This window comes from Peromyscus leucopus, chromosome 9, assembly GCF_004664715.2.
Source record: "Peromyscus leucopus breed LL Stock chromosome 9, UCI_PerLeu_2.1, whole genome shotgun sequence".
Taxonomy (NCBI): Eukaryota; Metazoa; Chordata; class Mammalia; order Rodentia; family Cricetidae; genus Peromyscus; species Peromyscus leucopus.
Window position 1 is genome coordinate 85,347,294 of NC_051070.1, and position 21,858 is coordinate 85,369,151.

Genomic DNA, 21,858 nt, shown 5'->3' on the forward strand with positions numbered 1-21,858 from the left:
ATTTTATTTCAAGTATATTTTAAAAATCATAAATGGGGTTTGTAATCCAAAGCTGAAACACGGATTCTTCAGAATCTGATAGGCAATCCCAGACCATACTTTCCAAACCCACATTCTTTGCTGGTTTTCAGATTTCTGAGGCCTAGTATTTAAATTGCTCTATTCTGGATGTACATGACTTGTATACACTTGTTGATTGAAGTTTTCTGAAAACTGTCCATCAAATATAAAGAACGCTTTCCATCCAGAGATTATCAGTGGAAAAACATTAAACATCTATCGAGAATTCAATTCTCTCAGAACCAGTGCTGTTCTCTAGAATTCAAGAGAACATAGGATCAAGTAAATTATGCTCCCCAGACTTTGGTAATACAGGCCTCCATCCTACTTAATCATATGCAAGGTTGTCACTGAGATTTACTCGACAAAGAAAAGCCCAGGACGCCGGGCCCTGCAGAAGCTGCTGGTGCACATGGGCCTGGTGGTCACCGAGGAGGAGCAGGAGCCCAGCTTCTCGGACATCGCGAGCCTCATGGTGTGGTGCATGGCCGTGGGGATCTCCTACATTAGCGTCTACGACCACCAAGGTATTTTCAAGAGAAATAATTCCAGATTGATGGATGAAATTTTAAAACAACAGCAGGAACTTTTGGGCCTAGATTGTTCCAAATACTCACCAGAGTTTGCAAATAGTAACGACAGAGATGATCAAGTTTTAAATTGCCCTTCAGAAGTGAAGGTGCTGTCCCCAGAAGATGGAAAAGCGGATATTGTGAGAGCTGCCCAGGACTTTTGCCAGTTAGTAGCTCAGCAACCGGGTTTCTTTCTTTTAGCTGGCCATCACATCGGGTTGGTGAAAGTGAGGAAGCAACCCGGCGTAGTGCAGGTTTTGGGCCATAGAGGGCGAGCGCAACTAAGGAGCTCGCTTCTTCAGGGTCTGAACGGGGCGGAACCCCGGGGGCGGGACAGCCTAGCGCGCAGGCGCCAGGCCAGGCTACTTGCGCGCTCGTGGGTGGAGGAGGGCAGAGCGGTTCCTATTGCGGCTTGGGTAGCAGCGAGTTTGAGCTGCCTTCCCACTTACCTCGGTTCCCCCTCCCCGGGTCCTTGGGGCTTCTTAGATCAGCCCCTGCAGCTCGTTGCCTCAGTGCAATCTTTCCGCCTCCAGGATGCCAGTGACAGAGAAGGACCTGGCGGAGGACGCGCCATGGAAAAAGATTCAGCAGAACACGTTCACGCGCTGGTGCAACGAGCACCTTAAGTGCGTCAACAAACGCATCGGGAACCTGCAGACTGACCTTAGCGACGGGTTACGGCTTATCGCGCTGCTTGAGGTGCTCAGCCAGAAGCGCATGCACCACAAGTACCACCAGCGGCCCACCTTCCGACAGATGAAGCTGGAGAACGTGTCGGTGGCGCTGGAGTTCCTGGACCACGAAAGCATCAAGCTCGTGTCCATCGGTGAGTGTTGTGGCCCAGCCCTGCGTTTGCAGAAATCAGGGTATCGGCAGCGCGTCCCACCGTGCATCGCTTCCCCAGGCTGGGTGTAGGCGCCGAGACGAAGGGGGTGGGGGGGAGGTAGCCCTGGGATGAAGATCTAGGACCTAGGCCTTTTCCACGGTGCCATCTGTGGGCTGGGAACTGGCGTGATTGCTCGCCAGGGTGCGCCTGGCGGTGCTGCTGCAGTGTTGTGGGTGGATTAAGCACTAAGAACTTCCCGTCGCAGCTGCAGATTTGATTGCGGGACCCCTTGGGGTAGCTGGGGAAATCATCTGCTGACCCTGATGGCAGAGCCCTGGAGTCAAATACCAAATTCCTACTTCAGGCTAGCCAGGTGCGCCTAGTGTGATCCGCCCTAGTCGAAAGGGCGTTGGCTTGGAGTCTGGGAGACCTAGGAAGCGCCTGTTCTCTGGCTTGGGATCTCTCCGCCTCGGTGGAGACAGGACCTAGGACCTTCCCCTCCCCTTCCAAAGCCGGAATGGGTGTGGGCTCTAGGGGTGGAAGGGGGCGTCATAGGGTATGTCCTCACTTCTCAGCTCTGGCTTTGCATGGCGGGTTGCCTCAGGTTGAGATAATTTAGTGGTGATAGTAATTAATATCTGTCGAAGAAGGCTTAACTAGTGCTGATTGTGTGGCCACAGCTTTCTAAGTTATCTCAATACTTAATGTCCCGTGGGCAGTGGTGTTCTTAGACCCATTTTACAGAAGAGGGGGAAGTTTAGAGGGCTAGTTGGCTTGCCCAAGGTCACCGCAAGTACGATCTAGCTAAGAACTAAAGCAGGTGACAGTTAAGGTTTTTCTCTCCCCTGCCCCACCCCACTTCCCTAGGTCTTTCTGAGAAGGCGTTTAAGTCTGTCTTCTTTCCTACTGTCTTGCGGTGAGAGAATTAAGGCCTGGAGTAATTAGTTGGAGGTTTCTAAAGAAGTTTGTGGCCATAGGAACAAGGGGATTGTAGTATAAGTGCGGACTCGCTTCTTTGCCGACCTAGGCATTCGAGCGTGCACATTTAGCATGTATGTGTGCAAAGATTTTTGTGTACACAGTGGATGTGCAGAGTATTACGGATGCAGAGGATGTGGGCACTTCACACTGTGTGTGCATGGAGGGGATTACTTAGACTGGGTTTTCTTCCGGAGGAAACAGGGCCATTATAGTGACTCCAGTGACAGAAAGGAAGGTGGGTGTGGCTTGTGGGACTTTCTCCAGGGAAAGGGGTTCCTTCTAGACTGAACCTCCTCCCACCTGTGCCAGCAGGTAGATCAGCTTCCTACTTCCTAGGTCCAGGAAGCTACACCACCAGCCTGCCGCCTAGCCGGATCTCCCTCCCAGGCATGGCTTTTCAGTGGAGGAAACTGCCCTGCCAGGAGTCCGTTGTCTTCTGGGGGCCCATCTCCCTATTGAGGAAGGACCTCAGAATTCCACAGGAAGTTTTCTTTCCTATGAGGAATGACTCTCAAGGCCTGCCTGGCTGAGCTCAACTTGCATCCATTCTTTGTTTTAAAATGTGTGTTTATTTAATTAACTCAACAAAGAAATTTAAATTAAACCAGAAGTTAAACATGACATAGAATCGCTTAAAAAGGAAACCATAGCACCAGAAAAGTCAAGGACTGCCTAATTTACCAGCTGTTTACTCATGGGCAGCTGCTTCCAGCATGGCTTTCACAGGAGTGCTTCAAGCTTGTGGGTCTCATTCTGGATTTGTTTGGTGGTCTTCATGATTTCCACTCATGAACCTGTTGAGACCTGAGTCTCCCATTGTCTAACATCCTACAGTTATCTTCCATTCATCTGATATGGGTCCAGCTTATTTCGGTGGGCCATCACAGGTTGTACTGCTTGTTTGTCCTTTTAAAATATTTATTGGATCATATTGCCAAAAGTGGTATTACTAGGTTAGAGGGTGTGACCACATACAACTCCTCTCTAGTTGCTTTCCAGAAAGATCTCTTAGCAAACAGATTTTCTCCAGATACCTTCCCATCTTGCCAGGGGCCCAGGCTGCTGAGGGTGGAGATGGAGCCAAAGGCTGCTCCTGGGGATATTGTAGGTAATGACGCAACCATAAAAAGTCATCAAGCTTGGACTTCAGTTTGCTTATTCACTGCATACTTTCTGTAGTTTTATGCTCACCATGGCACTTTTTATTAGGGCCGCCCACTATGTGTTGTATTCTGATGACTACTCCCATTGACTATCCAGGATAACCAATTGAAAGTAATTAATGTCCTTCTGATAATGATCTTCGCAAGCAGTCCCAGGAGGGCCAGGGGCTGGGGTCTGTTGTAGGCTGCCACATGGTTGCTGTTGTTACTGTCATTGTTGTTAGTGTTAGTGTCCCTACTTAAAGATGGGAAACAGTGCACCCGGCCCAGAATGCAGCTTTACCAAGCTGTTGAATTTGAACTTTTAATTTCTAGTGTCAGAGATGAAAAAAAATACAGCCTCCATTCCCTCTCACTGAATTAAAGGGCTATGTAGCCTACACTTTGCAGTTTCAGGGTGTTGGGTTGACAGCTGGATACCCAAAGGTTGAACCTTAGCCTCAGATGCAATAGGGATCCTGGGGCCTTTGATGAGTGATAGGATTAATCCTCTGGGCTGTGATGAGAGCTCAGGAGTTAAATGTTGTGACTCTAAGGAGGTGAGTGAATTTGTGTTTTGTCTTATGGTTGAATCTGTTGAGGAATACCTATTTTCTCCACTGGTGGCATTTTGTTGAGTTTTCCTGTTCTTTGGGGGCTCATGTTTTACTCCATAACCAGGGGGAGATTACTAGACGAATTCAGGGCATCATTGTATGTTTTGGCTAACTCCCAACAATTTATATTGTGGGAACCTTTAGAATCATGTCTGTAGGCCCAGCTGTGAGACATAAGATGGTCAACAGCTGCCAGAGGACAGTGGCATACCTGCCAGCAACTTCTGAAAGACAACCTCGGCTATTTACTCACATTTATGGTTCATCAGAAGTTGGTCCTGCCCTAGGCTCTATACCAAAATTGAAAGTTTTGTTTAGTTTCTTGTTAGGTCTGAGCAGTTCACAGGGAGGATCAGCATGCTTACAGTTTTTGTTTGTTTGTTTGTTTTTTGGGTAAGATGTTGGCAGTTTTATTTACATATTTTCTCCATATAAATCTTTCTGACTTTTGGGCAGCTAACTTTGGAAAGAAAAGAAGTCTCAAAGCCCAAGAATGACAATTGAGGCTGCTAGAAATTTGGGTAATATATTGTGGTTTGGTCCTTTAAAAAAGGAATTTTTTTTACCCCTTTTTACAAGATGCAGCCAACCCTGATGCTTATTTAACTTACCTGCACAGGATCAGCCTAGGTATTGTTAGTGAGTTCCCAAGATGTTGAGTCCCTGGGTGGTGGGTCACCATGCCACCTTGGATCTTTTCCTCCCTCCCCTTTGTCCTACCATCACTAATCTGATGTTCTATAGATAGTTCCCATTTGTGGTTCTTCCTGAACTAGCTAGCATAAGCCAGTGTGTTTTTCCAGACCATTCAGTCTAAGACCCCCAGAGAATACGTGTGTATTGAAACTTCATGTTTTGTTGGAGTGGACATTCAGGGCCATTTGCAACATTACTGTGAAATACAGAGTTAAGGTTAAGAAGTCTTGGTTCAATTCTCACTTGCACAAAGAAGCTGTTAAGTATTTCTACTCATATGTCTAATGCTGAAATAGAAATAATACCACCTTAAAATGTTGTTACAAAGATTAAACAAGTTAGTATTTTTAAAAGTAGCCAAAACAGGGCCTACAGAGTTGGCTCAGTAGTCAGAACACTTAATGCTTTTGCAGACGACCTGAGTTCAATTACCAGCACCCACAGGAAGGTGCTTAACCATCTGTAAATCCAGTTCCAGGGAATATTATGCCCTCTTCTCAACTCCATAGGCACTAAACATACATATTCATGTAGGCAAAACACTCATACACATAAAATAATTAATAAAAAAATTTAAGTGGCCGAAGTAGTTCAGGATGTATAGTAAGTGCTCTGTGAGTGCTTGTTAACTAAACAAGGTACTGTTGGATAATCTCAAGTCAGGCTGGAAGGGTTTGCACACTGAAATGAAGCTCAAAGTTAGCATCTCTCTGGGAGGCCAGCTCAGTTGGCTAGAGTTGATCCTACTTGCTAAAATAGTGAGAAGCTGCCTAGAGATTGTCTGCTACTTGGAAGGGGATGGCCCTGCTATGTTCTGGCTGCCCCCAGGGTCCATTCACACTTGCTTTGTTTCTGAGCTGGACAGGAGCTCCAGGCGCCTGTCATTCCAACTTCCACCCAGTTCAGGAATCTCTGGGCCAAATCATTTCCAGATGGTGGCTGGGCCTTTGCTGAGCTCTAGCAATAGTGGAGCCAGCATGCCAGCCAGCCTTCATTCTTGGTTCTTGGAGAGTCTGTGGAAAGGAGGGCTTTTATTTGAAGCCAAGTATGTCTTTAGGCATTCCCGCCCACAAGTCCAGGTTCTGCCCTGTGAGTAGGTATCAACAAGTGGGCTGCTAATTGATTGAGTGTGGCTACCTTGCACTTTGGGGCAGAAGATGTTCAGAACCCAAGCTTTTAGGCCATGGCCAAGGGTTCTAGAAATCTTACTTCCTTGTTTGTTTGTTTGTTTGTTTGTTTGCGATAGGGTTGGTTTCTCTGTGTAGTCCTGTCTCTCCTGGAACTCTTTCCATAGACAGTCTGGCCTTGAACTCAGAGATCCGCCTACCAAGTGCTGGGATGAAGTCATTGGATGGGATTTTTACTTCACCTATTGTCTTATGGCAAAGTTTATCACAGAACAGTTACCACCATTCATCATCTTTCAGCCAGTCCTGGTACTGTAAAATTTCCTTGGCTGGATTCTTTTGTACTGTAAGCAAAAACATAGATTGACTCTGACCTAGTCGATATTGGTGATGAAACAGAACTGCACTGATAGCTGCTGACTGCTTCTCCCCTACCATCAGAACCTGATTTTTCTGAGTAGTTCAGATTGTCAGGGACATCAGTATTGTATCATTTCCTTGTTTATTCTTGGTACCATCTTTGCCTTCTGATGTTGCTGACTGAGTACTCAATTTTGAGGTGTGTACCACTCAACCTCTTCTATAATATCACAAGTTTTCATACCTTTTATCTGCTGCACATTGGTCTATCCAATTCTTATTGATTCTAATCCTCATTGCAAACCCTGAAATGCTTTATTTTATTTCTGAGATATGGTCTCACTTTATGGTACAGACTATTCTCAAATTTGTGATCATCCTGCTTCCACCTTCTCAGTGTTTTGTCTTTGCATTTTATAGGTGAGAAAACTAAGGCTGAAATCCATATCCCTTTATAAGTTAGGCATGATACAAGCTGTGCCTGTCTGTCATTTATGTCTGACCAGAAACTGGAGGGTCATTTGTTCCTCAGCATAGCTATGAATGTGGCCCAATGCAAAACTGTAAACTTACTTAAAACATTATTATCTTCTTTTTCTTTTGTATTTGTATTATTTATTTTTGGCTCGGGAGTATGTATGTAATTCAATTCTATGGTATGGAGCATGTATGTAACTCACTTCTATGGTCTTGGACTATGTGGATGACTGTATCCTGTTGAAATCTCAGAAGGTTGGACTCACATGTGAGACTGAAGTATTCTCTTGTCACTCAGGCTGTACACTTTGTCAAGTAAAATAGTTCTATTGTAGAAAGAGGTTGTAGGAGAGACTTTTCTTCTTGATTGGGTGGTGGTGATGTTTGGCTTATTTGTTTTGTTTTACTTCAGTTTATTCATTTGCAATATTAAACTTTCTTGCTACAAGCTGGGCTTGATGACACAAGCCTCACCTGCTCAGGAGATTGAGTCAATTTAGTGGGATCCTGTCTCAAAATCAAAGTGGTGGAAAAAAAAAAAAAAGGAGGGGTGGTGTCGATGAGGATGTAGTTCAGTGATAGAATAATTATCTAGAATTTATGAGGCCCTGTGTTCAGTACTACCATTGGAGGGAGGGAGAGAAAGAAATTTCCTCACACACTACAGAAAGTCTTAGGACCATTTGCCTTACCTGTTCCAGCATCAGGAGCATTGATGGTATGTGGAGGGTGCTTTCCCCATTATCTTTAGACTTTTCCATGATTTCTTTGCCTTTGGTTCCCACTGGGGAACAGCAAAAACTTGCTTGCTTTGAGGTGCCTGGTTAGGGCCTTGTGCTATAAGACCTGGAAGCCAGAGGTGAGGAAGGGGATGTCCTAGGAATTCCTCATAGCTTCTGTCCTGCCTCTGAAGAACTCACAGTGCCTGCCTGAGGTAAGGGGAAATGTGAGAGCCGGCCATGTCATGAGAACATTGGTGACAATGGACATTGGCTCAGCTGTGCTCTGTCAGAAATGACCTCTCCATCCCTTTCTTCTGCTACCTTTAAACATTAACCAAGCTGTTTTCTGAGGAGTGCAGGGCTCCTTTCTGCTCAGGTCTGGCAGTGGTCCTTTGTTTGGCTCTGGCATATCTTGCCTGCAGTTCCACCCAGTGGTTTTCTGTTCATTTTTCAGCTGGCCTCAGGCTGGCCACCAGCAGGAAGGAAGCTGTGTGCTTGAAGCTGAGCTTGTGTTGCCCATGGCCTTCACTCCTCAGAGAGGCTGGTCTGAGGGCCCATTCAGGACTCAGCCTCCTGAGAAATTCAGGGCCGGCTTGTTGAAAAAGGTCTGGGTGTTTAACACAGCACTCCTGTTCTCTGTATCTGAGGCCCTTTATGCTGGCATGAATTCCTTTTCTCATGGAGATTTGAAGCTCTTTTGACTAACTGGCTCAGTCACTCTACTGGGTATTTTCATAAGGATTTCACCATGCCAGACAACTTTTCTGGAATTTCCTTTCCAATAGAAAGACAACCAATGAGGTTGCAATTATTTGTAACTTAGCTTGGAATGTTGGTATCCTCACTATATAGGGAAAACGGGTGAGGATTTGTAGCAGGGAGTATGTAAATTTACTATGACAAATTGAGATTTTTAAGATAAAAAAAAAGCAGTTGACTTTCCTTCTATAAAGAAGAAATGGTATTTGTTTCCGTCTTGTGTTGTGACTGGGGGACTGGCAGGCTTCCTTTGCAAGCAAGAGTAGGAAAGATTTCTAGAGGCTAAAATCAGGTTCTTTTCTGCCCCCTACAAGCCATCCCTCCAGGAAAAAGTTTGCTTTTTATCATGTTGGTACCACAGTTCTTGTGTGAATCATCATTGTAACTTCCCTGCATGTTCCTGAAGGGACTTAACAGATTCAAAGAAAACAAGAATGATTTGGTATTCCACAGTCTGTCAAGCACTTGCTAGAGTCTCAGAATAAGTGACAGACTTGTTAGTTACAAGGTTGCTAGAAATGGGGACAGATGTTACTTTTTTCTTTTTTGAGACAGGATTACATGTATCCCAGGCTGGCCTTGAACTTGGCATGTAACCAAGGATGACCTTGAACTTCTGATGTGCCATCATACCTTGTTTATTCCATGCTGGGCAGCAAACCCAAGGCTTCTTGATTGCTGGGCAAGCAGTCTGCCAACTGGGCTGCATTCCTAGACTTAGCAGGTCTCTGTGACTTGCTAGTTCCCTTAACTGAGTGGAGCTATGGGTTCTGTTCACAAAACTCCTTTAGAAAAAGGGGGAGCATAGTGAAAGAACCAGGATGTTTCTGGTCATCTGGAGGCAGAACCCAGAAAGTGTCCTGAATAGAGGAGGTAGGTAGATCCTGCTCAGAAGCACCAGTGGGTGGCTTGTCATGCCCTTCCGCAGCGGAAGGTGGCTAGCTGGTGTCTGGATGGCATGCCCTGGGGCAGAGGACTGTTACCTGAAGGATCTAGGTTAGCTTTCCATTTCCTGCAGGTGCCTTTCTTGTCACAGCCCTTTCTATGTCCCTTTTATGTTTTTTCTTTTATTGATATCCAAGGGCAGTCGCTTCCAGCTGGAGGTCCTTGGCCTGTCCTTAGGACCCACATCTCTCTCTCAAATTTAACTTGGTCTCCTCTGCTGTGGATCTTAATTGTTCCAAAGACAGGGACTGTGTTTCTGAGCTTGGCACTTAGTAGGAATTTAAGAGATAACTTACTGAATAAAAAGAGTCTTTAGCACAATGGATTGAATAATAAACCCAATGCATTGACTTGCTTGCGATGTGTTTGGTTTTGGCAGATTTCAGGATATTTGTTTTTTGCATCTTTTTAAAGTGAGAATGGTGAGTGTCCCAGCAAAACACCTCATTTTTGGATCTGTGATGCAGAACTTAATTCAGCCCCTCATACTCACCCTTTCAACACTGACAGTTGGCATCAGCTACTAGAAAGCAAAGTTTCCCTAGTTGCCATGTGAAGCTCAGACAGTGAATTAATAGTAACCCACCGAGGATCAGATCCATGAGAAGTAAACTGAGTATCTGTTAAGTACCAGGCTTTATGATAAAGGCTTCTCAACCATAGCTAAAGGAAACTAAATTACAACTTTTGAGAGAAGTAGTTATTGTTATAATGTCCTCATATAGAAAAGGAAACTGAGGCACACCCAGCTTGTCTAGTGAGGATGTGGCTGGCTGTTTAAAATTTTAATCTTTTTTTAATAATTATTTTTATTTTATGTGCATTGGTGTTTTGCCTTCATGTATGTCTTTGTGAGGGTATTGGATCCCCTGGAACTGGAGTTAAAGTTGAGAGCTGCTATGTGGGTGCTAGGAATTGAACCTAGGTCTTATGGAAGAGTAGCCAATACTGTTAACCACTGAACCATCTCTCCAGCCTCAAGATTTTAATCATGTAAAGCTATGTTTTTGAAATCTACTTCTAAAGCATTTATTCCTGCTTATATAAGAAGTCATAGTTGTAGGCTGGTGAGATATTTGCCACCATACATGAAGACTTAAGTTCAGTTCTTGGGACCCACATGCTGGAAGGAGAGAGAATACCTGAAAATTGCCCTCTGATTTCTTCCATATATCTGGTGCATGGTACATATGCACACATGTATGCATGCACACAAACAGATACATAAATATAGTTTTTAAATTTATATTTCTAATTATTTACTTTGTAAAAAAAAAAAAAAAAACATAGAAAAGCATGACTCTTACCTTTAAAGAACTTCGGTGAAGTTTTTGTTTCCTGTCAGGGAGTTTGGCTTACAGTCTCCTTTTAGTTGTAGTAGGGAAAAGAGATGCATTTCTCAGGAAGGAAGACTGTGGACAGGAACTTTCTTGTGCAGTCATTTGGTCTCACTGGTGTTCATCCAAGATTCACCTTTGGGTTCTAACTGTGCTTGGAGCAGCATTAAAATTGAATCTTATTTGCCTCTCATTATACTTTGGAAGTCTCCCTTGGTTCAGGAATATGTTTTGGTCAATCATGGAGCAGGGGTGTTCCAGCCACTTCCTGTGTCTTAAAAGCTTTTAGGACCAACTTTTATGGGGAGTGCCAGGGTCTGTTAATAACAGTTATTATGTTTGGTAACTGTTGTGATTTTTGTCTCATGCCCAGTAGAGAAACTCAGTTTAATTTTTAGTTGCTCAGCTACATCTATAGTTTAAAATGTGTTTCAGAAGTCCCCTGGCAGAATGGAGTTGGATAGCCTGGTTCCTCCTTGCCTTCTTAGGGACTTATAGAGAGGTCTGAAAATCACATGTCATCCTGAGGCTTCATGTTCTTAGGGAAGATCTGTTTTCCCAGTACATAGAAAGGACATCAGACTAACAGAATATCTCATTTCCGTTTCCTGTGAGGAAAAGGAGATGGAATGAAAGCCATTTCTGATACAGACACTTTCCTTGGGACTATGGGTCAGAAAGACCGAGCTACTTCCTTGGGAGTCTTGGGGGTAGGTTTCTGGAATGTTCTGATAGGAGGTACTTTGACCTGTCACAGTACTCTGGTCCTGGTGGATCATAAATGTCATGTAAATCACACCCATCCCTTGTCTTCTTGTACCCCTCCCCCACTAGTGAGAGTCACCCCAGGCTAGAGGAAGAAGTGATCTCATTATCTCAAGGGAGGGTAGAGGTGGCCCTACCATGGCCAGGATCAGTCAGATCTAAGACTGTGAGACTGTTTGTAAGAGAAGAGGTCACTGAGTTTTTGATTAGCCATTGGGTAGGTACCATTTGGGCTAATAGCATTTTCTGGCCTTCTAGACAACCTTGTTTTAAGGATAGAAATAATGATGGTATTTTTTATTTTTAAAGACTGAATCTTATACTGTAGCCTAGGCAGACTCAAAACTTGGGGAATTCTCCTGCCTTAGCCTCCTAAAGGGTGGGATGACAGAAAGGAGCCACCACTCCTGGAACACCAAGTGTTCTTGATGGCTCTTTTACTTTTATTGTCAGCTTGTATCTTAGTTACTTTTTCATTGATTATAGAAAATTAGAATCAGTGGCCATTATGGTGGGGAACAGGCAGCAGGCAAGCAGGCATGTGCTGGAGCAGTAGATGAGAGCTTACATCTTATCCATAAGTAGGAGGTAGAGAGACGTGACTGAGAATGGTTTAGCTTTTAAAAACTCAAAGCCCACCTCCAGGCCTCTTCCCAAACAGTTCCACCAACTGGGGACCAAATATTGAAATGTATGAGCCTATGTGGGCCATTCTCATTCAAACCACCACAGTTTATCATTTTCTTTTTTAAATTTATTTTCCCTACTGGCTTCTTTCTTCCATTAATTCATTCTTTTTGTCTATTGCAATGTTATTCCCTCCCATTTTTTTATTTACAACATTTTTTAGTGTGCATCTGTGTGTGTGTGTGTGTGTGTGTGTGTGTGTGCGTGTGTGTGTGTGTGAGAGAGAGAGAGAGAGAGAGAGAGAGAGAGAGACCTCATGTGTCTCATGTGTACAGGTCAGAGATTACTCTGAGGAGTGGTTTTCTTCTTTCCACCATGTGAGTTTCAAAGATGAAACTTGGGTCATCATCAGGCTTGGCAGTAGGTATCTTTGGTTGCCAAGACATCTTGCCAGCCCTCTGATTTGTTTTTGTTTTTTTAAAGATGTATTTTTTGTTATTGTGTGTATGGGTGCATGATGGGGTATTCATTGCCATATCACACGTGTAGATGTCAGAGGACAACTTGTGAGTATTGTCTCCCTCATTCTGCAGTGTAAGTCCTAGGGATTTAATTTGGGTTGCCAGGTTTGCATGGGCAAGTACCTTCACATGCTAAACCATCTCACACCTTTTTTTTGTTTTTTGTTTTTTTCAGATAGGGTTTCTCTATATAACTCAACCCAGACTAGGCTGGCCTTGAACTTACAGAGATCTGCCTGCCTCTGCCTCCCAAATGCTGGTATGAGAATAAAGGTACGCACCACCATGCCTGGCTCTTTTTTTGGGGGGGGGGGTTATTTACTCACTTGTATTCTCTGTGTGTGCATATGTTTATGTGTGGATGTACTTGCATGGATGTTGAGGTGGGTAAGGCAGCTTTTTTCACCGGTGCTGGGGATTGAACTCTGATCCTCATACCTGAGTGGCAAGCACTTACTGACTGAGCCATCTCCCCAGCTCATGTCTTTCACTTTTGGTTTTGCCTTCTCTGTTTAAGAGATGGCCTGTGAAAGAATTGTAATATCCTGACACTTTTTGTTTGCTCTGACTGACTGTAGGAAGCTGTCTCTCTCCTGCTTTCCAGACAGACATGATGGTTTGTATTCCCAGATGCTGCTGAGGTTCAGGATTGTTTGAGCACAGAAGTTTGAAAGCAGCCTGGGCAAAATAGAGAGACTCTACCCAAAAGGGGGAGGAGGGGAGAAAAAAGGTTGCATTTGACAGTCTGAAGCAGATGAATTCACAGCCAGCCTGGGCTACAAAGTGGGTAGGGGACAACAAAACCTCCAAATATTCTCCATCACAGTCTTGTTGATGTGTCTGGCTCCTAGCAAGTGCTTAGGAAATGACAGCTGATGCTGTTGTGTCCTTAGCACTGGCCCCACTTAACCCTAGGAAAATAAGTCTTTATGTCACAGGTATAGCTCCTGCTTACCTTTTCAGGATTTAATAGAAATGATGAAGAGTAGACAGCTGGAAAGATAAGGTGTTTCCAATATAATTCATGCTGATGCTGACTACCTTGCATGCTTTCACCGGGAGCAAAATAGCAAAGCATGCTGGATATTCCCATCCATCCCTGGGAGACCAGCTGTCCCTTCTTGGCCCTAGGTATCACTTTCTCTCCCCTCTAATCCAGGCCCTTGACATCTGCAACATTGTAAGGCTGCCTGCAACACTTTCAATGTCCTGGGTATGGCCTTAATCCTAGCCTGATCCAACCTTGTGTTAGGATTTTTTACAGTAATGCTTGGAAACCACACTGGACATCAAAGTTGCTGGGCCAGGATGGGTGTAGGAGACTGCCAGTAGTGAATTCTGTAGTTTCTAATATAAGAGTGGGTTTGGTAAATGATAGCAGAGTCCTTAGTTCTCTGCAGCTCACCAGCCTTCCCACTACCAGGCTGAAGGGGTGTGTGTGTGGGTCTTTCACAGCCTACCTGCTTCCTCCATTTGCCTGCTGATCCCATGGTTAATTTAGACTTCTGTCTGATAGGACAGTATTAATAACTGTCATTTTTCCCCCAGAGGTAGAGTTGTTGAAGGTTCTTGAGTGATGAAGGCAGAATTCCAATTCAACCACAGGGAGGAATGAGTCAGCCCAGGTGCTTTTTCCATATGATGGGGCAGAAGTTCAAACACTTGCACAATGGCTCTTGTTTCTCCCAATCCAGCAGTTCAGTGTTATCAGTAGTATCTGCAGATGTTTAGCCCAGATTCAGGCTAGCTCTTATTCCCAGGTCTATCACATCATCATTAGGACCCCTTCTCCATCTGTAAAAATGGAAGAACCAAATGAGGCCTGTATGTCCTGAACTTCAGTGGTTGGTAAAGCAGCCGTCTCTCCTAGTTTTACATCCTATGGCTGTCTCCATTTCATATTTCATTTAATTTTATTTCCCCTTGCACTTGACTCACTTTTACAACAGTTGTAATTGAAAAGGAGACTTTGTCTCACTATCATAATGGAAAAGCAGCATCACTAAGTAAATGGAAGGTAACCATAAATAAATCCAAAACAGTGCTATAAAGTCCCTGCCAACAGCTCGTCTGGGCTCAGCATGAGGCCTCCCTGCTTATAGTAGAAATGGGAAATGAGCAGTGTGGAAAGTAACCAGCAGCACACTAATGCTAAGCCTTTCTCCTTACGTGCTGAGCCTGATCGAGGGCAGTAACTAGGGGGAGAACCATATCACTGATGCATAGTGACTGGGAGTCACCCAGCTCTGATGAGTAATGTGCAGTGGTTTCCCCCTTGTCTGTGGTTTGTGACCCCCAGAAACAAACAATAAATAAGTTTTAAATTATACCCTGTTCTGAGTATAGCGATGGATTCTCCCACCATCCCACTTCATCCTCCCTGTATAGACCCATTCAATTGTTTGGAGGGTCTGTGTCCCATATGTTAACCCTAAGTCAGTTTTACAAACATGATGTAGATCCAAGAAGCAAGATATATTTACTGTGATACTGTTTGTTACCTTTTACTTACATGTTGTATTAGTTTGGGTTTTTATTGCTGTGAAGAGACACCATGACCATGGCAACTCATATAAAGATAAATGTTTTTGGTTTTGTTTTGTTTTGTTTTTTGGTTTTTTGAGACAAAAAGCTGTGTAGCTTTGTGCCTTTCCTGGAACTCGCTTTGGAGACCAGGCTGGCCTTGAACTCACAGAGATCTGCCTGCCTCTGCCTCCCGGGTGCTGGGATTAAAGGCGTGTGCCACCACCGCCCGACTAAAGATAAATGTTTAATTGAGGTGACTCACTTACCGTTTCAGAGGTTCAGGCCATTATCATCATGATGGGACATGGTGGCACACATGCAGACATGGTGCTGGAGAAATAGCTGAGAGTCCTACATCTTGCAAGCAACAGGAAATTGACTGAGACACTGGGTGGTGTCTTGAGTATAGGAACACTCAAAACCTACAGTGACATACTTCCTCCAGCAAGGCCATACCCACTCCAACAAAGCCACACCTCCTAATAGTGCCACTCCTTATGAGCTTATGGGGGCCAATTACACTCAAACTATCACATTCCACTCCCTGGACCCCATAAGCTTATAACAGTATCATAATGCAAAATGCATTTAGTCCAACTTCAAAAGTCCCAGAGTCTATCACAGTCTCAACAATGTTTAAAAATCCAAAGTTCATTCAAACAAAGTCTTTTCTGAGATTCATGCAATCTCTTAACTGTAATCCCCTGTAAAATCAAAATCAAAAAAAGATCACATACTTCCAACATATAATGGCACAAGATATACATTACCTTTCCAAAGCATAGGGAAGGGAGCATAGTGAGGAAATACTGGACCAAAGCAAGACTGAAAACTAGCTGAGCAAATGCCAAACTCTGCATCTTCATATCTGATGTCAAAATGCTCTTCAGATCTCCAGCTCCTTTCAGCTTTGTTGACTGCAGCATGCTTTTTTCTCTGGGGCTGATTGCACTCCCTGTTAGCAGCTCTCCTTGGCAGGTATCTCATGACTCTGGCATCTCTAATGTCTTGGGTTCTCCAAGGCAATCCAGGCTTCAACTTCACAGCTTCACACAATGGCCTCTCCACTAGTCTTCCATTCAGATTCACCCTGACACATGCCTGACCTCAGCAGCTGTCTTTAGACACAGGCAAATTCCATAACCCATTTCTTCTATCCTTAACTCTAAAGCCAGAACCACATGGTCAAAGCTGCCAAGTTCTACTACTTAATGGGGCTGGAACATGGCCCCTTCATTCGGTTATATCTTCACCAGCTTTTTGTCCATAACTGCTTAAGCTTGGCTGTCCTGAAACTGGATCTGTGGACCTGGCCACAAACTCAGAGATCCACCAGCTTCTGCCTTCTGAATGCTGTGCCACCATACCCTGCTCTAAATTTTTCTTTAATTCCTTTTCACAAGTTGGGAACTTAGCTGGGTGGGATCTTGCCCTGAGATCACCATTTTACTTTCTGGTGCTCTTTTTCTCCTCAAATATCCCTTGCTCAGCTTGTTCCTTTTCATTATATATCTTTATTAGAGTTAACACTAGGAACCACAGGACAGTTTATACTAGGCGTTTTGAGATTTCCTCTGCCAGCAGAATTAATCCAAAATTCTTCACTTTAGCTTCAGGCCAACTTTTTAGACAAGGGCAAAAAGCAGCCACTTTCTTCATCAAGGATATCACAAGATCGCTTTCTAGGCAACATTCTAAAATTCTTCTCAGTGACCTTTTGAACAAGTCCTCTACAGTTCATCAAATCACTTTCAAACATACAGTTTTCTGTGTTCCTACTAGTGTGGCCTCTTAAGCAGTACTTAAAGCATTCCACTGCTTTCCTAACACAAAATCCATATTACTCTAAACAGAAATATGGTCAGGCCCATCATAGCAAAACCCCACTCCTGGTACCAACTTCTGTCATAGTTTGGGTTTTTATTGCTATGGAAAGACACCATGACCATAACAACTCTTATAAATGAAAATGTTTAATTGAGGTGGCTCACTTATAATTCCAGAGGTTCAGTTCATTATCATCATGCCAGGGAGCATGGCAACATGCAAGCAGACATGGTGCTGGAGAAGTAGCTGAGAGTCCTACATCTTGAAAGCAACAGGAAGTCAACTCAGACACTGGGTGGTATCCTGAGCATAGGAAACCTCAAAGCCTGCCCCTGCAGTGACACACTTCCTTCAACAAGGCCATACCCACTTCAAAAAAGCCACACCTCCTAATAGTGCCACTCCCTATCAGATTATGGGGTCAATTACATTTAAACTACCACACATGTGTAATACAATGCATATATGTTCATGGGAATGACCACCACCAAAACTTATGGTTGCCAGTGGTATGCAGCTGGATGTGGTGGTGCATGTGTTAAATCCCAGCACTGGGGAGACAGAGGCTGGTGGATCTCTACGAGTTTGAGGGCAACCTAGTCTACAGAGCTAGTTCTAGGCCAGCCAGGGGAGCCTAGGCAGTGAGATCCTTTCTCAAAAAAAAAAAGGGGGGGGGGAGTGATGCAGAGGCTCTTGATTCTTCATATATTCTTCAGTGTTGAGTGATAATTGTGTCGTTTGTTCCTTCCCTGTTCTGTGGGTCCATGTGTTTGTCTGGATTATCTCTCTTTTAAAAAGGCTGGGACTGTAGTTCAGTGGTAGAATAGTAGCCTAGCATGTATAGAGTCCTGTATTTGATCTCCAACACTGGAAAAATAAAAGCATAAAGCTGCAGTTCTAGCTCTGAGGTTAGGAGAAACACTTGAGCCTGAAGGAATTTGATCCAGCATAGGCAACTTAACAAGACTCTTAAAAAAGAAAAAAAAAAAAAAAGAATTGGTACAATGCATTTCTCTATTTGACCATGGAAAGGAGAAAAATATCTTGTGCTTATTATTCTGTTTGGTTGTCTTGCATACAAGTTTGAGCTCAGCTTGTAATAAAAATAATAGATCATCCTCAAGATGTTCAGATATGATATTAAAACAAAAGACATTCATGCTTAGTAAGATCCCTCCTCACAGATGTGTTGAAAGACCTGAGCTAATTACTTTAGAGTATAAGGCCCTCCTGTTGCTTGTGAACATGATAAGCTTGAGGTTCCCAAAGACACAGAGCTCCAGAAGTTTCCCTCCAGGAGCTTCAAGTCAATAGCTCTTTTGTCTGAGAGAAGATATTTCTCAAGGTAGCTTCAAGGGGATGCTGAAATTTTTGCACTGTCTCTGAAAGTAGGTAGAATTCTGGAGTAGGGGATGATTTGACAGTGAAATGAATGTTAAGGAGAGTTGCACTCTGGGGTCACATTTGCACTAGCCAAACTCATTTTATTGGTTCCTAGCTATGGGACTGTGTATTGGTCTTTCTAAATTAAAAAGTTAAAACAAAAAACCCAATGTTATTGAGTATAATTTAGATATAGTAAAGGGTACTTTGCAGGCATATACCCTCAGAAACACATACCTTTACATAAAAGAGTACCATTAGCATTATGAAGATGGAACATACCTGTGTACCTGTGCAATAGCCTTCAAAGTTCCTTTGAACTTTGATCTGGATCTTGACATCTTCCTATCTCAGACTTCCAAGGGCTGGGATTACAGATGTGTGCCATCATGCCTAGTTTGGTTCTTGTTTTGTTTTTAAAGATGGTTGGTGACATTGGCTGTCACTTTAGTTAACTTTATCTGTCTTCCATCACAAAAGTTTTAAATTTTCATTGTAAATTGTTCTTATAACTAATTATAGGCAAAAGTTCCCATAGTCTCACTACATGGCATGATGTATTGTAGTGGTATTTACTCCGCCCATGACCTTGAAACACCAGAAAGAAGTGGTGTTTCTTGCCTTCGTATGTGACCTCTTAAAAGGAAAGGGAGAGGAGTCATGTTTTTCTTCTTGGTGTGACTGGACATCAGATGGCCAGGTGCATTTGCTCCTGGACAGAACAGAGGATGATTTCAGCTGTTTACTCGGTTCTATATTCATGAATGTATTTTCTCAATTTATATGTTAATAAATCCCAATTACCCATTAAATAGATTCATGTGGATAGGTTTTAACAGTAAATACTTGCTGTGGGATATCTTTCTGTATGCTATAAATATGTGTTGCTCTGATTGGTTGATAAGTAAAGCTGTTTTGGCCTATGGTAAGAAAGTTTACAGCCAGGTGGGAAATCTAAGCAGAGAGACAGAGGGAAGAAGGTCAGAAGGGGAGAGACTCCAGCCCGCCGCCAGAGGAACAACAAGATGCCAGCAGACTGATAACCCTACGGCCACATGGCAACATATAGATTAATAGAAATGGGTTGAGTTAAGTTATAAGAGCTAACAACAAGAAGCCTGACCCATAGACCATACAGTTTGTAAATAATATAAGCCACTGTGTGTTTACTTGGGACCAAGTGGCTGCAGGACATGGGTGGGAGAGGTTCGTCCCCACTGTGGGGCATGGCAGGCCTGGAGAAACTTCCAGCTACAGATTCTTAATGAAAAAACAAAATACAACCTATTTCAGCCATTACTCAAGGACTAGCCTGTAAGCTATACCCACTGTGTGCCATGTTAGTACCAAAACAGTTACATATCTCACTTATTCATCTCCATTTTACAGGTAGGGAAACTGAGACACCAAGTGGCTTTAGTGACTTGCCACACAGGCAAGAATCAAGAGATGCAGACTTTGAATGTAATGTGGTAGGTGTATACGGTTCCACGTTATAAGAAATTCAAACAGCCGGGCAGTGGTGGCATATGTATCTCTGAGTTCAAGGTCAGCCTGATCTACAGAGAGAGTTCTAGGACAGTTACATAGAGAAACCCTGTCTTGAAAAAAGAAAAAAGAAGAACAGATATTTGAACAATCATGGATCATCCAAAAAGGTAGCTTGTTGACTATAGCACCTGAAACGTAAAGTATGGCAGTTTGACCTAGAAGTTTACAGGTCCACCAGAGAGCCCTGGCTGATTTCTCCATGGTATGTGCATGATTGGGTTGCTGTAGAGGGTACCAAATTTAGGGTTGGTGAAAAGCATCAGGCACTCACCCCCACTTCCTTGAGGTGGAAGAGTTCAAAGAACAAATCAATGTGTGAGGAATAGGAGAGTTGATTGATGTCAGAATTTGTTAAAGGAAGCAAAAAACATAGCTCAAACCAGCAGCCTATCATTTTGAATGCAATTCCAAATTGGAAGTCTATTAGGATGAGAGCGGGAGCTTTGAACCATTACTATGGCTTTTCATGACACACGCATACACATCCAAGCTAAAGGATGCCCCCTTGTTGATTAGACAGGAGAAGTGGCTGCATACGCATCTGGGGTAGCAATTGTGCATGATTTTTATTAGAACAAAGTTTCTGCAGAGAGGCAGCTTCACATGAAATCATCCTGCTCTCATTGATGAGCTCATCAGGGCCAGAATCCACAAAGCTGAATTGTTTCAGACCCATGCATGTAAAAACTTCTTAATTAATAGCACAGATTTACTTTTCTTTATAAATAAATCCACGGTCTTAAATGCTTCTGACTTGGATGAAAGAAATAGCTGGAGAACAGAATATGGACAGGGAGCCAGAATCTTTGGTCCTCAACTGACTGTTTCCTCAGTTCTGTTTCCTCGTTTGTAAACTTGGAGAACTAGACCAGAATCTGGCCGGCAAGGCACTAGCACCCACATGGTACTTCATCCACATCAGACAGGCATTGCTGACCAAGCATGATGTTCTTACTAAGCCCAGGCTTGGCATTAAAGTCCTTTCCACTATGTAGCTGTGCACACCACTGTGCCTGGTTTCTGCAGGGTTGGGAATTGAACGCAGGGCTTCATGTATTCAAGGAAAGCACTCTACTAACTGAACCACATTCCTAGCTCTTCGAAGTCCTCTTTAGTCTGTTGCTTTTCGAAGTGGTTTGATCCTCAAAGTGAAATCTTCTGCCATCTACATGGGAGCTGAAGCTCAAGCAGTTTTGGTTTTTAGTAACTGCTGATGCGTTTGCCTTTGCTGTACTGAGATCAAACCCAGAGTAAGTGTTTACCACTGAACTGTGTCCCCAGCTCTAATCTATGGTTGAATTGTCCCTCATGAAATACCTACAAGACAAGTTGCGATCCATGGCCGCCATCACTGGCTGTGGTCTGAGTATCAGTAAAAGTGCCCTTGTTTTTGGTGAGTGTTATAGCTCCCCTTCACATCCATATTTGTTATTCTTGCCTCTCTTGAAGCACTGAATCTTCTTGTAGTTCAAGAACGAATGCAGATGTTTCCCCTTCTTGTGGATGCTTCTCCCAGCCCCCATGTAGAGTTAATCATTTCTTCCCTCATGTTCCCACAGTAATGTAAATTCAAATTAATCATAAACTGGGCCCAATTCTGGCTTTTTTATACTAACACTGTAGTCTCTCAGGGTACTTGTATTGCTTTTGAATAGTTTTTTTAAGATTGTTTTTATTATTTCTAAGGGTGTGGGGAGGGGGGAGTGCCTGAGGAAGCTAGAGTTATCAGATCCACCTGGAATTGGAGTTACAGGCAGTTGTGAGCCACCTAAATATCAGTGAGAGAAAACAGTGAAATTCTTAGCACTCCAGAGGCTAAGGTGTAACTGAGTTTATTCAGCCTGCTATGAATAGAGCCTACCTTGGGAGACCCTGTCTCAGCACTTCCTCCCTCCAATAAAAAAGTTTGTTGAAGACCCTGAGCCTGAAGCTTGCTCTTACTGTTATGAAGAAAGATGAACATGTGAGCCACTAATCTTTTAATTTTTATTTTAATACATTTTATTGGGCAAAGGACATGTAGGAGCAGGTCAGAAC

General features: G+C 43.5%; 1 protein-coding gene across 5 annotated transcripts in view; it reads left to right on the forward strand.

Annotated features, from left to right (window-relative positions):
• Positions 1 to 986: 986 nt before the first annotated feature.
• The window catches only part of Flnb (filamin B), a 153,044-nt gene continuing 132,172 nt past the window's right edge, over positions 987 to 21,858 (forward strand). For 4 of the 5 annotated variants that reach the window (XM_028853819.2, XM_037208639.1, XM_037208638.1 and 1 more), the window contains exon 1: positions 989 to 1,458. In XM_028853819.2, coding sequence (XP_028709652.1) covers positions 1,167 to 1,458 — 292 coding nt within the window. In that variant the 5' untranslated portion in view covers positions 989 to 1,166. Of the gene's footprint in view, positions 1,459 to 21,858 lie in introns of all 5 variants that reach the window. The other variant, XM_028853821.2, reaches the window with a different exon arrangement.